Source organism: Manis javanica, chromosome 6 (genome assembly GCF_040802235.1).
Source record: "Manis javanica isolate MJ-LG chromosome 6, MJ_LKY, whole genome shotgun sequence".
NCBI classification, from domain to species: Eukaryota; Metazoa; Chordata; class Mammalia; order Pholidota; family Manidae; genus Manis; species Manis javanica.
Window position 1 is genome coordinate 86,983,519 of NC_133161.1, and position 14,017 is coordinate 86,997,535.

General features: G+C 33.9%; 1 protein-coding gene across 2 annotated transcripts in view; it reads right to left on the minus strand.

Annotated features, from left to right (window-relative positions):
- Positions 1-14,017, minus strand: part of RELN (reelin) — a 514,773-nt gene that overhangs the window by 128,023 nt on the left and 372,733 nt on the right. For both annotated transcript variants that reach the window (XM_037001388.2, XM_073238979.1), the window contains exon 20: positions 12,685-12,921. In XM_037001388.2, coding sequence (XP_036857283.2) covers positions 12,685-12,921 — 237 coding nt within the window. The remainder of the gene's footprint in view (positions 1-12,684; positions 12,922-14,017) is intronic.

The window sequence follows — 14,017 nt, forward strand, 5'->3', positions numbered from 1 at the left end:
AAAATCATAGTTACTTAAAATGCTGCAATGGACAGAGACAAGGTTTGGGGTTATCTTCATTTAAAAATCATTCTTTCTGCATTTTCCCAGCACCTCTTTTCCATCTCCAGAAAAAAGCCTCTTTTATCTGAAAGGCAGGTACACTTAACAAAGTAAGAGGGAGAACACCTGGGCTACAGATTCACGTGAAACGGCCCAACTACCTACGGACTGAGCCATTTTTGACAATTGATCCCATCTCTTTAAGAATGTGACTGAAGTTTCACAATCAATGTGCCACCAGAGAAAACAAATGCACCAATAGTTATAGTTCTTAGAAACCTAAGTAATATTCTACTATTTTCACGAATCTCACAGAAAAGAGCAGCTCTGCAAAACTCATTTCCAGAGAAACAGAAGAGCAACACAAAGTTGTTTTTGGTTTGATACCATTCAGAAGTCATATTTATCTGCTAGAAGGACATATGAATGAATTTAAGCCTCTCTAGTAAAATATCTTATTTTGGTTTTGTTCTTGTAATCATCAAAGGAATGTTTACTAGTGTTGGCAGAAAAACAATGTTGTGGAATTAGAGGCAGCATTTTAACTTGCTTGTTATTTCTATAATATTATATCTCAAAACAAATAGCCATGCTACTTTAGTGGATTACATAAATTTTACACTTTTTGGAAAAAATCTGACAATATAGAAGTCTCTTTCAAAAAGTAAAAATTCACAGTTCTATGACCTGGAGATGACTGCTGCTAACATTTTTGTATAAATATTTTTAGACTTATGTTCATACACATAAATATGCACACACATTCACACTCACTTTTCTTTCTTTTAAAAATATAATTATAAAATTGTAATAAGCCTGCTCTTTTTTCTTCTCACAACAACTTCATTGCCATCTTTCTAAATTGGAAAAATAAGGTGAGACACTTTCATTTTTAATGAATAAAGCCACTCTCTGGGTATGGAACTCTTGGGAGATTGTCTCCATTTTTCATTGCTATAAACAAGGCTTCTGTAATATGCATCCTTGTATATCTTTTTTGTACATGTCTAATTATTTCCTTAGGATGAATTTCTAGAAGCAGAATTCCTTGGTCAAAGCAAAATTTTAAAGTGAGCACTTATTGCCAGTTTGCCCTCCAAAAAGGTTGTACTAAATTACACTTACCAAAAACACTAACAATGCCTGAGCTGCCCATTCTTATCACTTATCAATACTGAACATTGGCGATATTTTTAATTTTATTTCTGAATCCCACTTAGCTACTTAGTCCAAATGGTGATTTTTAAGGAAATCTAACTTTAGAGAAATAAATGACTCAAAAATCAACACTCTGGACATCAATCAGGACATGAGTCTTGGAATGCGGCCATTTAATCTGTTCCTTCTGCAGGCCCTAAGTCTTTGTCCTTCAGTATGTATCTTACATTGCCCATTTCTCTACTGCAGCACCCTATTCCGAGCACATGCAGATGACACTGTTAGCCTCCATGCCCAGCAGCTTCCACTGCTTCTCCTAATTACCCTCTACCAAGTATCCTTACACAGCAGCCACAGTTAGTTTTAAAATGTATTTTAAAAGTATGATCATGTCATTTCTCTACAAATTATGTACTGGATTCCTGTAAAACTTAGAATAAAATCCAAAGTCTTTTGGTGGCTCTAAAGGCTCTACACAATCCAGCTCCCTGCCTGCCTCAGGGCCTTTGCCCTTGTTTTCTCTTCTCCTGCAATGCTTGCACATTTTTACATCATTATCTCTTTCTCATCATTCTGCTCTCTAATGTAAGGCCCCCCACGAGAGCCTTCTCCACCACATTACCTAAGATAGTCCCACTCTTCACTTATACCACCTAATACTATTCTCTTGCCCTCATAGCACTTAACATTACATGAAGTATTATTATGAATTTTCCTACTTTACTGTTATTTGTCTCTAGAATGTAAGCTTTACAAACAAAGGAGTTCTCTATCTTTCTCTCCAATACCAACTGCTACACCTCAAGCACAAATAGTGCCTATAGTGCAATCAAAAAACAGTTGAATGTATAAATTAGTCTACTAATGTGTTGGGAAAACTGGACAGCTACATATAAGAGAACGAAGCTGGATTATTGTCTAACTCCATATACAAAGGAAACTCAAAATGGTTCAAAGACCTCAATGTAAGACATGAAAGTATAAAACTCTTAGAAGAAGACATAAGCAAAAATCTCTTGAACATTAATATGAGTAATTTTTTTCCTGGACATATCTCCTCAGGCAAGGGAAACAAAAAATGAACAAGTGGGACTACATCAAACTAAAAACTTCTGTACAGCAAAGGACACCATCAGCAGAACAAAAAGGCTACCTACAGTATGGGAGATATATTCATAAATGACTCATCTAATAAGGGGTTATATATATACCCAAAATATATAAAGAACTAATACACGTCAATACCCAAAAAAACAAATAACCCAATTAAGAAATAGGCAGAGGACCTAAATAGACATATCTCCAAAGAAGAAATACAAATGACCAACAGGCACATGAAAAAATTCTCCACACTGCTAGTCATCAGGGAAATGCAAATCAAAACCCCAAGAAGATATCAATCATCTCACACCAGTTAGGATGGCCAACATCCAAAAGACAATAAATAACAAGTGTTGGTGAGGATGTGGAGAGATGGGAACTCTCCTACATTGTTGGCGAGAATGCAAATTGGTGCAACCACTGTGGAAAGCAGTAAGGAGGTCCTCAAAAAACTAAAAATAGGAATACCATTTGATTCAGTAATTCCCCTCCTAGGAATTTACCTGAAGAAAACAAAATCCCTCATTCAAAAAGACATATGCACACTTACATTTATTATGCACTGTTCACAATAGCCAAGACATGGAAGCAACCTAAGTGTCCATCAGTAGATGAATGGATAAAGAAGATGCAGTATACATAATGGAATATTATTCAGCCATAAAAAGAAAAGATATCTCAACATTTGCAACAACATGGACAGATCTAGATGGTGTTATGCACAGTGAAATAAACCAGGCAGAGAAAGACAAATACCATATGATTTCACTTATTTGTGGAATATAAAAACAAAGCAAAATAGAAGGAACAAAATAGCAGTAGACTCACAGATACTGAGAAGAGACTAGTGGTGACCAAGGTGGTGGAGAGGGGGATAAAGGGGCACAATAATTCGCAATCACAATATAAGTTGGTCATAGGGATGGTAGTACTGCATAGAGAATGAAGACAACATCATTCTACATTGATAGATAGTAGATAGTAACTGCCCTAGAGGGAGTGAGGATTTACTAATATGGTAACTGTTGAAACTACTGTGTTGTACATTTGAAACCAATGTAAGATTGTACATCAATGATACTTCAATAAAAAAATTAGTCTACCAATCAATGAAAAACTTTGTGTAATGAAATCCTCATGGTGAGAAAGCCCAGTAAGGCTCTATTTTAGAATGTCACTTATAAATCTTTTTGGGGAATATTCAATTATGTGAGCAATTTTATAGAGACACTGATATACCCAGGAACTAAAAATACTCTTCACAGTTGTTGAAAATAATTTTAAGTGGCTTTTCAGTTTGTCACTCAACATCTATCTGCTAAGCTTCCTAGAATGATCACTTACTGTGAAGTGGTAGTTGAAGCGGCTCTTGGGAACTATCTCACCCAAACTGACTTCCTTCAGCTGCATAATTTAGGTTGATTTACTGCTCTTTTTAATAGTTTTTGTAAAAAAAATCCTGAGAAACTAATTACACCAGTGAAATTTCTTTATCAGTTATAGGTTGATGCTCAATGAAAGAATAATCCTAAAGTGGACTATTATTTATATCCATAGGTAGATCCATCTTATAAAGGGATAGTCAGGAATTTGTCTTTCTTATAACCTAAGGGATCAAATTTCAACTGGGCACTAACTCAACCTCTCCTTTGCCCAACGTCCATTTCTTACAGTGGTATCAGGCAACCTCCTTGACTGATCATAAGATTAGTCCAAAGGAATACAGATCTGCGCATAGTAAAGACTATTTGACTCTAAACCACTTAAAACATATATTCCTATTTAAAAAAATTAACCAAAGGCAGCAGAAGGAAAGGTAGATCTCACTAAAAAATGTGTGGCCCATTGATTGCTAAATGTATGTTAGATCCTCTTGTGGAACTGAATGTCCCCAAAGATGCAAGTTAGGTCTGTGCAAACACGAAGTCTGAAGGTATTTCTCCATGTTAGTTAGGAATCCTTTTTTTAAATGTTATCATGTATTTTTTGTGTTTCCATTATTACATCATTGTTAATACCTGATGGTTCTTATAACCTAGAAGTACCTTAACAACTACTTTATAGTTCCTTTTGTGTATCTTAAAACACATTTCACCCCATCACTCAGTCCTGCTGTACTATTGTGTTACTATTATATAACACTAAGTTATGGGTTTTCTTTAATTTTTAATAAAGCCACAGTACTATTTCCTATCTTAGTACAAATGAACTACATATTTGATTTATGTTATGAGAAAAACAGGCTTTGAGGATCCTTTCAGCCTTGGATTTTCCTCTAGATGACTCTTGCTTCTCATAAAATATGCAAACACCTTTTTCTTGTCCATTCTTACAGATGCCCATGAGATATGAATATATACTTTCTTAAAATCCAGGTATATAATAGATATACAACATTATATTAGTGTCAAGTATACATTAGGATTCAATATTTGTTTACTTTGTGAAATGATCACAGTAAGTCTGGTTAACATCTGTCCCCATATATAGTCACTAATTTTTTTTTCTTGTGACTTTCAAGATTTACCCTCTTAGCAACTTTCAAGTATGCAATATAAATATTAAGTATAGTCACCATGTTGCACCTTACAGCCCTATGCATTATTTATTTTGTAACTGGAGGTGTATACCTTTTGACTCCCTTCATCCATTTCACCCAACCCCCACTCCTTCTGGCAACTACCAATCTGTGCATCCTAGAGTTTTTTTGTTTGTTTGTTTTAGATTTCACATATTAGTGAGATTATATGGTAATTATCTTTGTCTGACTTATTCCACTTAGCATGCACTCAAAGTTCATCCATGTAATCACTAGCAAGATCTCATCCTTTTTTTAAATGGCTAAATAGTATTCTACTATATATACAACATCTTCTTTATCCATTCATCCATCAATAGATACTGAGGTTGTTTCCATATCTTTGCTATTGTAAATAATGCTGCAGTATGAACATGGAGGTGCATATGTCTTCTCAAGACCGTGATTTTGTTTCCTTCCAATATCTAACCTGAAATGGAATTGCTGGATTCTATGGTAGTTTTATTTCTAACTTTTTGAGGAACTTCCATTCTGTTTTCCATAATGGTTGCCCAATTTACATTCCCACCAATAGTGCACAAGGGTTCCCTATTCTCCACGTCTTCACCAACACTTGTATTTCTTGTCTTTTTGATGATAGCCATTTAAGAGGTATAAGGTGATATCTGACTGTGGTTTTGATTTTCATTTCCCTGATTAGTGATATTGTACTTTTTCATGTACTTGTCCATTTGTAGGTCTTCTTGGGGAAATGTTTATTTAGTTCCTTTGTGTATTTTTAAATCAGATTTTTGTTTTTTCTTTTGCTATTGAGTTGTATGAATTCTTTATACACTTTAGATATTGACTCCTTATTGGTTAACATATCTTCTCCTATTTTGTAGGTTGCCTTTTCATTTGGTTGGTGGTTTCCTTTGCTGCACATAAGATTTTTAATTTAATGCAGTCCCACTTACTGATTTTTGCTTTTGTTGCCTTTGCTTTTGTGTCATATCCAAAATATCATTGCCAAGATCCACTTTCAGGGCACTTACATTTTCCTCTAGGAGTTTTATGGCTTCAGGTCTTATAGACAAGTCTTTAACTCATTTCTTGAGCTATTTTTTGTGTATGGTGTAAGACAGCGATCTAGTTTCATTCTTTTGCATGAGGCTGTTTGGTTTTCTAAACACCACTTGTTGAAGATATTATCCTTTCCCTCTTGTGTATTCTTGGTTCTTTAGGCAAAAATTAACTGACCACATATGCATGAGTTTATTTCTGGGCTCTATATTCTTTTCTCTAGTAATCTATGTATCTGTTTTTATGATAATACCATACTGTTTTGATCACTGCAGCTTTGTAATATAGTTTGAAACCAGTTAGTGTCATGACTCCAGCTTTGTTCTTCTTTCTTATGTTTTCTTTGGCTTATATTGATAAGATTGTTTTCAGGGTCTTTTGTGGTCCCATAAAAATTTTAGGGTTGTTTGTTTTATTTCTGTGAAAAAATGCCTTTGGAATTTTGATAGGGATTGCATGGAAACTATAGATTGCTTTGGGTATTATGGACATTTAAACAATATTAATTCTTCCAATCCATGAACATGGACAATATTTCTATTTATTTGTGTCTTCTTCAATTTCTTTAATCAAAACGTTATAGTTTACTGTGTGCGGCCTTTTACCTCCTTGGTTAAATTCAATCCTGGGTAATTTTTTTTGACGCCATTGTAAATGTGATTGTTTTCTTAATTTCTCTTTCTGCTACTTTGTTATTAGTGTATAGAAATGCAACAGATTTCTATATTGATTTTGTATCTTGCAACTTTACTGAATTTGTTTATTGGTTGAGTCTTTAGGGTTTTCCATGTATAATATCATGTCATCTGCAAATAGATAGTTTTACTTCTTCCTTTCTGATTTGGAGCCCTTCATTTCTTTTTGTTACCTGATTACTCTGGCTAGAACTTTCAGTACCATGTTGAATAAAATTAGTGAGAGGGGGCATCTATGTCTTGCCCCTGGTCTATTATGTTGAGGTACACTCCCTTTATACCCATGTTGAGAGTTTTTATCATAAATTGGTATTGAATTTTGTCAGAGGCTTTTCCTACATCTATGAGATGATTATATGATTTTTATTCATAATTTGTTTATATGGTGATTGATTTGCACATGTGGAAACATCTTTGCATCCCGGGAATAAATCCCACTCAATCATGCTGCTTGATCCTTTTAATATATTGTTGAACTTGACTTTGTAATACCTTGTTGAGGATTTTTGCATCTATGCTCATCAGGGATATTGGCTTGTAATTTTCTTTTCTTGTGGTGTCCTTGTTTGGTTTTGATATTAGGGTAATGCTGGCTTCATAAAATGAGTTTAGAAGATTCCAATTTTTTCAAATGGTTTGAGAGGGATTAATATTCATTATTTTGTAAATGTTTGGAAGAAATCACTAATGAAGCCATCTGGTCCCAGACTTTTGTTATGGGAGGCTTTTAATTACTCATTAGGTCTCCTTACCAGTAATTGGCCTGTTCAGATTTTCTGCTTCTTCCTGATTGAGTCTCAGTAGGTTGTATGTTTCTAGGAATTTATCCATTTCCTCCAGGCTGTCCAATTTGTTGGCATATAATTGGTCACAGTAGTTATGTTGTATCAGTCATAACATCTCCTCTTTCATTTCTGATTATATTTATTTGAATCCTCTCTTTTTTGGTAAGTCTAGCTAAAGTTTTGTCTATTTTGTTTATCTTTTCAAAAACCACTCAAGTTTCATTGATATTGTTCTATTACCATTTTAATTTCTATTTCATTTATTTTCACTATGATCCTTGTTGCTTCCTCCCTCCTACTAACTTTGGGCTTAGTTTTTCTTCTTTATTTAGTTCCTTGAAGTGTAAAATGAGTTTGTTTATTTGAGATCTTTGTTGTTTCTTAATTGAAGCATTTATTGTTATGAATTTCTCTCAGAACTGCCTTTGCTGCACCTCATACATTCTGGTATGTTGTATTTCCATTATTACTTCAAATACCTCAAGATATTTTTAAATTTTTCTTTTGATTTCTTGACCCATTGGTTGTTGAGTAGCATGTTATTTAATCTTCATGTTTGTGAATTTTCTAGTTTTGTTCTTGTAATTGTTTTCTAGTTTCATGCCACTGTGGTGGGAAAAATTGCTAGATATGATTTCAATATTCTTCAGTTTATCAAGACTTGTTTTTTGATCTAATATATAACTTATCCTGGAGAAGAATATGTATTCTACTGATTTTATATGCAATATTCTATAAATGTCTATTAAGTCCATCTGGTCTAACACATTGTTTAAGTCCATGTTTTCTTATTGATTCTATCTGGATGATCTATTCATTATTGAAAGTGGGGTTCTGAAGTCTTACTATTATTGTATTCTCCCTTCAAGTCTATTAATATTTGCTTTATATATTTAGTTGCTTCTATGTTGTTCGTACATAAGTATTCATCAACGCTATATTCTCTTGTTGGATTGACTCCTTTATTGTTGTATAATAACCAGTGTCTCTTATTACAGTCTTCGTCTTCAAGTCTAATTAAAGTTTACCCTTGCTTTCTCTTGGCTTCCATTTGTATGGATATCATCTTTTTCTCCATCCCTTCAATTTCAGTCTGCATGCAATCTTAAAGATGAAGTGCTTCTCTTGTACGTAGCATATAGTTGGGTCTTATTTTTCAGTACAAATACCCGTTCTATGTTTTTAAATTGGAAAATTCAGTCCATTAACATTTGAAGTACTTATTGAGAGGTACGGATTTACTATTGCCATTTTGTTAATTGTTTTCTGGTTGCTTTGTAATTCCTTTGTTCCTTTCTTCTTCCTTTTCTCTTTTCCTATGTGATTTGATGATTTTCTGTATGTTTAGATTCCTTTCTCCTCTTTTATGTATTTAGTATAGGTTTTTGTTTTGTGGTCACCATGAGGCTTATATAAAACATATATATATATATATATAACAGTATATTTTTTTAAATAAAGTATCATTGATATAAAATCTTATGTTGGTTTCAAATATACAACACAGTGGTTCAACAGTTACCCATATTATTAAATTCTCACCTCCTCTGGTATGGTCACTATCTATCAATAAAGTAAGATGTTACAGAATCATTAACTGTATTATCTGTGCTGTACTACCATCCCTGTGACCAACTTATATTGTGATTGTGAATTATTGTGCCCCTTTATTCCCTTCCCCATCCCCACCCACACACCCCAACCCCTCCTTCTTGATAACCACAGTCCCTTCTCGGTGTCTATGAGTCTACTGCTATTTTGTTCCTTCTGTTTTGTTTTGTATAATAGTGTATTTTAAGCTGATTAATGACTTAAGTTTGAATTATACTAAAGTTCTACATTTTTACTCCCTCCCATGTTTTATGTCTTTAATGTCACAACTTACATTTTTTATTTTCTGTATCCATTAACAAATGATCATTATTATAGTGACTTTTACTACTTTTTTCTTTTAATCTTCATATTAGATTTATAAGTGATTTACCCACCACCATTATAACATTAGAGTATTCTCAATTTAACTGTATGTTTTCCTTTACCAGTAAGATCTATACTTTCATATATTCTCCTGTTACTAATTAGCATTCTTTTGTTCACCTTGATATTCCTTTAACATTTCTTATAAGGCTTAGCTAGTGGTGTTGAACTCCTTTAGCTTTTGCTTGTCTGGAAAATTCTTTATCCTCTACTAAGTGATTGCCAATTCTAGTATGTTGTAATGATCATTCCCTTACTTTTTGAAGCCAAAAATTCAACATAATCTGACAGCAATGTCCTTATCGCTTGTATACCTAGCTAGTCTATTAGATAGACAGAAGAGTGTAAATGTCCCTTGGTATCATCACTAATAGTCTTAGTTAGGTAATCTTTAATAAGCCTCAATTAAAAGTATTCTCTTGGTGATCTTAAAATAAATGTAAGAGGTTTTAAAGACTATTTTCAGGACATAAAGCAGATAGAAGTTCTGATTTCAGATACTATGTATGGAAGGAAGGACAATACTATAAACAGTTAAAAGCAATTCATTTTTCCATGGATAAAGTACTCTAAGATGACACACTGTAAAGTAATTTATAGCATATTGACTGTAGTTCTTCTAATGAAAATGCAATTGTCCATGCTTTCCCTGGAGAACACTCAGTAATAAGAATCTACGCTCATTGAAAGTCATGAGTTAGGAAATGAGAACCAAATGAACTCACAGCTGGGAAAGGCCAACAATAATTAATTTAACACCAGACATTTGTAGAGAACATGTATACATTTAAAAATTTCCCTTGAGAGAAGCAAGGTCATTGAAGGGCAGAGGGCACATATGTGAACATGTTCAAAGAATGTTTACTTAATATGATAATATGCTCCAAATGTTTTATATATTAAAAAAAACAAGTTGTAGGGACTAGATGGTTATGATAAATAGTTGGTCAATACCATCATTTGGATTTCAATATTGTAACAAGTGTTTCTGAAAAACACTTCCAGAGGGAGTTCACATTAAACTTGGACAATGTATTCCTCAATAGCAGAAGAGAGAAAACAGTGTCATTAAAAGGGGCTTTATTCTGACTCATTGGCTAAGAAAATGGGAACAGTTTGAGATCTTCCATGTTGTTTCATTTTAATGAGCAGCAGAGCATTTTTCATGTCCTTATTAAAGCAGTTAATGTGTTCCTCTAGTCTCATTGTCACTGCCAGAGTACACTCTCTGTTGTTTCATAACCACGACAACTCCTTTTCGTTTCAGATAAGGTCAGAAAGTCAAAACTGATTGCTCACATGTGTTTGTTAATAAAACTCCTATGGTGCTGCTCAAGGTGCCCATGGGGATTGTAAGATTATTTATATTTTCTTACGGTTTTCCATAATTGCTGTGATTGTACTTTCACAGAGTAAATGTATCTCCACCAATTAAAGCAGTGGTGGGTTAAGAATATTCATCAGACTTGTGTGAAAAGATATTGTTCTTAGGGTTTTGATCAAAGCACAGAAACTAAAGCGCTGTTATCATGCATTCAACCCAAGTGTTAAATTAAAATGCTCAGCAACTTTGGAGTTTATTTGAGCAGATGTTAACTATTTATGAAAATAAACATGATACAGGACTTGCATTCATGATAGGACTCTCTGTTGTATTAAAGTGCTGGAAAAAGACTTCACAAATTTGGAGGATATAGTTGATGGTATATGACCAATGTCAATTACTGTTAATTCAGGTTGATTTAAATTTTGAGAAGTATATAATTCTAAGAAATCTCATTTTGGTTTATATTTTGCATTTTCTTATTTTGCTTCACCCTTTTATTGTCTTTTAAAGACTCCAGGTCTAAGAAAGAATATCCAAAACAAGGATCTAGGGCTATCAAGTAAAAAATACACAATATAATCTTTCATACTTTGTCATATAGATTTAATTCTATCTAATTTGACAGTAATCACAGCAAAAGTAACCAGCTGTACTTCTTCTCCATTAGTTATCATTCTGATGCTAGAATTTCAGCCTGCTGTGTGTGAAATGTGACTGTCCATGCACAATTCCCATCAAAGGTAATTTTCTGTGCAATGGTGTGTAAAATTTACCTCTAATTATGATAAGGTCACTGATGGGTCATTTATGATATGCTCTCTGGAGACGATTAGGGTGAATAGCTCTCGGTGCGATTCACCTGGAGAATTAAATTGGCCTGACCATGACTCAATAGGAAGTAGAACTCTCTTAGAAAATTATTCCTCAATCATGTTTAAACTCCTAAAGGAACCCAGAGAAGGGTAGTATGCACAGTGGCGAAAGCTGTGGGTTTTGGAATTTTGCAGACTTGCATTTTAATTGAGGATCTCTGGGCCTAGAAGCCCTGCAATGATCTGGCCTCTCACATCTCTTAGCTTCTATTTCTGACATTCACTCCCTCACTGCCTGGGCTCCAGCACCACCAGCTTGCTTCCTGGTTCATGAACATGCCACGGTCACTCTTACTTTGGGCATCTTTGTACTTCAAAGTTTCCTGCAGATCTTCACGTGTGGCTGGAACTTCCTTGTTCTTCCACTTTCCAATCAGTGGGATGTATCACAGCTACTGTCTGAACCATCTGAACATGGCATCACCCTCCCTGCCTTAAGAAAACATCTCCTGATTCTAGCATATTACTGCTGTGTCATCCTACTGATGTTCTTTAAGTACTAATCACAGTCCTAAATTTGGTATTTACTGTTTATTGTATAATTAAGTTTGCATATGACAATAGGGGTAAAAAAATCTAAGAAAATGTATCTTGACTAGGATATCCCACAATCTTGAAATCCCACCACTAACTATATGAGTTATTGGCCCAATACTGCTTGATAAAATGGATTAAAAGGGGAGTTTAGTTAATAAATTAGGGGTGAAAAATATTCTGGATTTTATGTAAGATAGCATGATAATAAAACTTGAAAAATTTTATTGAAGTAGTCATTAGAGTGATTTCACATTTCACTCTGATCATCGTGGGCCTCCATGAAGGGAAACTATGTTAGTCACTTTAGCTACTAACAGTTTTTGAAGAGGGTTTTTATATACAACAGTGGGAAATGAAATTTTAAGATTAATTACTATGGTTAAATTTTATATTTATTTAAATCTATCAGTATTTTATTTTTAGTATGCCTTCCCAAGATATCTTATTTGTAGATATAATAATGAATTTTCAAATGATTTATTTTCAATAAAAATTTTCTCAACAATTGATTAAATGCTGGGTGGACTAGATCATTTTTGTGTTCCAACCCTTAATGCAAATGTAATAACAACAACGATGAAATCCTTACCAGAGTGTCCAGTCATGGCCACAGTATGGCTGAACATTTCCAAGGTAGAATCCCAAAGACTGAGTGACCTCTACAAGATTGGTAAAGTCGAGACTAATGCTGTTGAAAAGGACAGACGTCATGATGATCTCATCAATAGCCCATACATCTTCTCCCTGGGAAGAATGATATGGTTGCCACCATCTGAACTGAATTCCAAACTGTCTTGCATCATCCGGTAATTCTACGGAGATAATTCTAAAGGAATAATAGAAAAGTAAAAATTCAGATTACCTTGATAGCTTAAGAAACAAACATGTGGCAGGATATTTTTTTCTGTGGTATTTAAAAAAAAATAGTTCTTCCACTATTACAAACATTCTTCTGAGATTTCCAGTTTCCTGTCTGACTGTCTTTTAAATATATCCACACTGTGACTTTACTTCACTCATCTGCTCTCAGAAAAGCTACCTCAGTAAAACACAGTTGTCAAAGTGGCAGGATTCATCTTAGCCTGGTAAAGCACCGTGGGTACCCTGTTACACATATCACGGTTTGGGGCTGGTGGGAACTGTGACATTTCCCGTGGGTTTGGCACAGTGTATGAGAGGACTTGCTGTGTCATGGTGGCTCTGACAACAAACCTGTATCTGACAAATGGTGAAAAAAATTAAGAATAATATCTAATTTCCAGGAGCAATTATTGTACTCAGCAGCAGAAACCATACATTAATTGCCAGCACAATGACATCTGCTTGAAAGCTCCATAAATCATGGTGCCATGCTGCTCACATCCATACACAAGGTGAGATATGAAGCAAATGGCAAATGGAACATTTGTCTCCATCAGTGTAACACCAGGAGAAGTATTTGCAGTAAATGCACACTAAAGGGACTGAGTTTTTTCCTAGTGATTAAAGAAAAACTCCCTCAGACAGGTCACTAGTAGGACAATTTAGAAATAAATTATTAAAACTTCCATGTCCAAGTCTGGATTTATGGAGAAATTAGATTGATTTTCATAAGCATATTATGCTTATATTTAGTTATTGTGTAAAGAAACATTAAATCACATCTTGGAAATATAGTTTTTTATACACTGAAAGTTATTAAAAATAATATCTATTTTCTCTAAATAATTTGTACATGGACATATGGGGTAGAAAAACACACCTATAACCCTACCCATTGCTTATACAAACTATCAGTAAGAAATTGGTAGGACTTTTTGCAATGTGAGAAAACACACTTTTTAAATAATGAAAAATTAAAGTTCAAATATAGAAAAATAAATTAAAAAACACTTCTTAAAATAAAAAGACATATCTGTAATATTTATGGTTTTAAATACTTT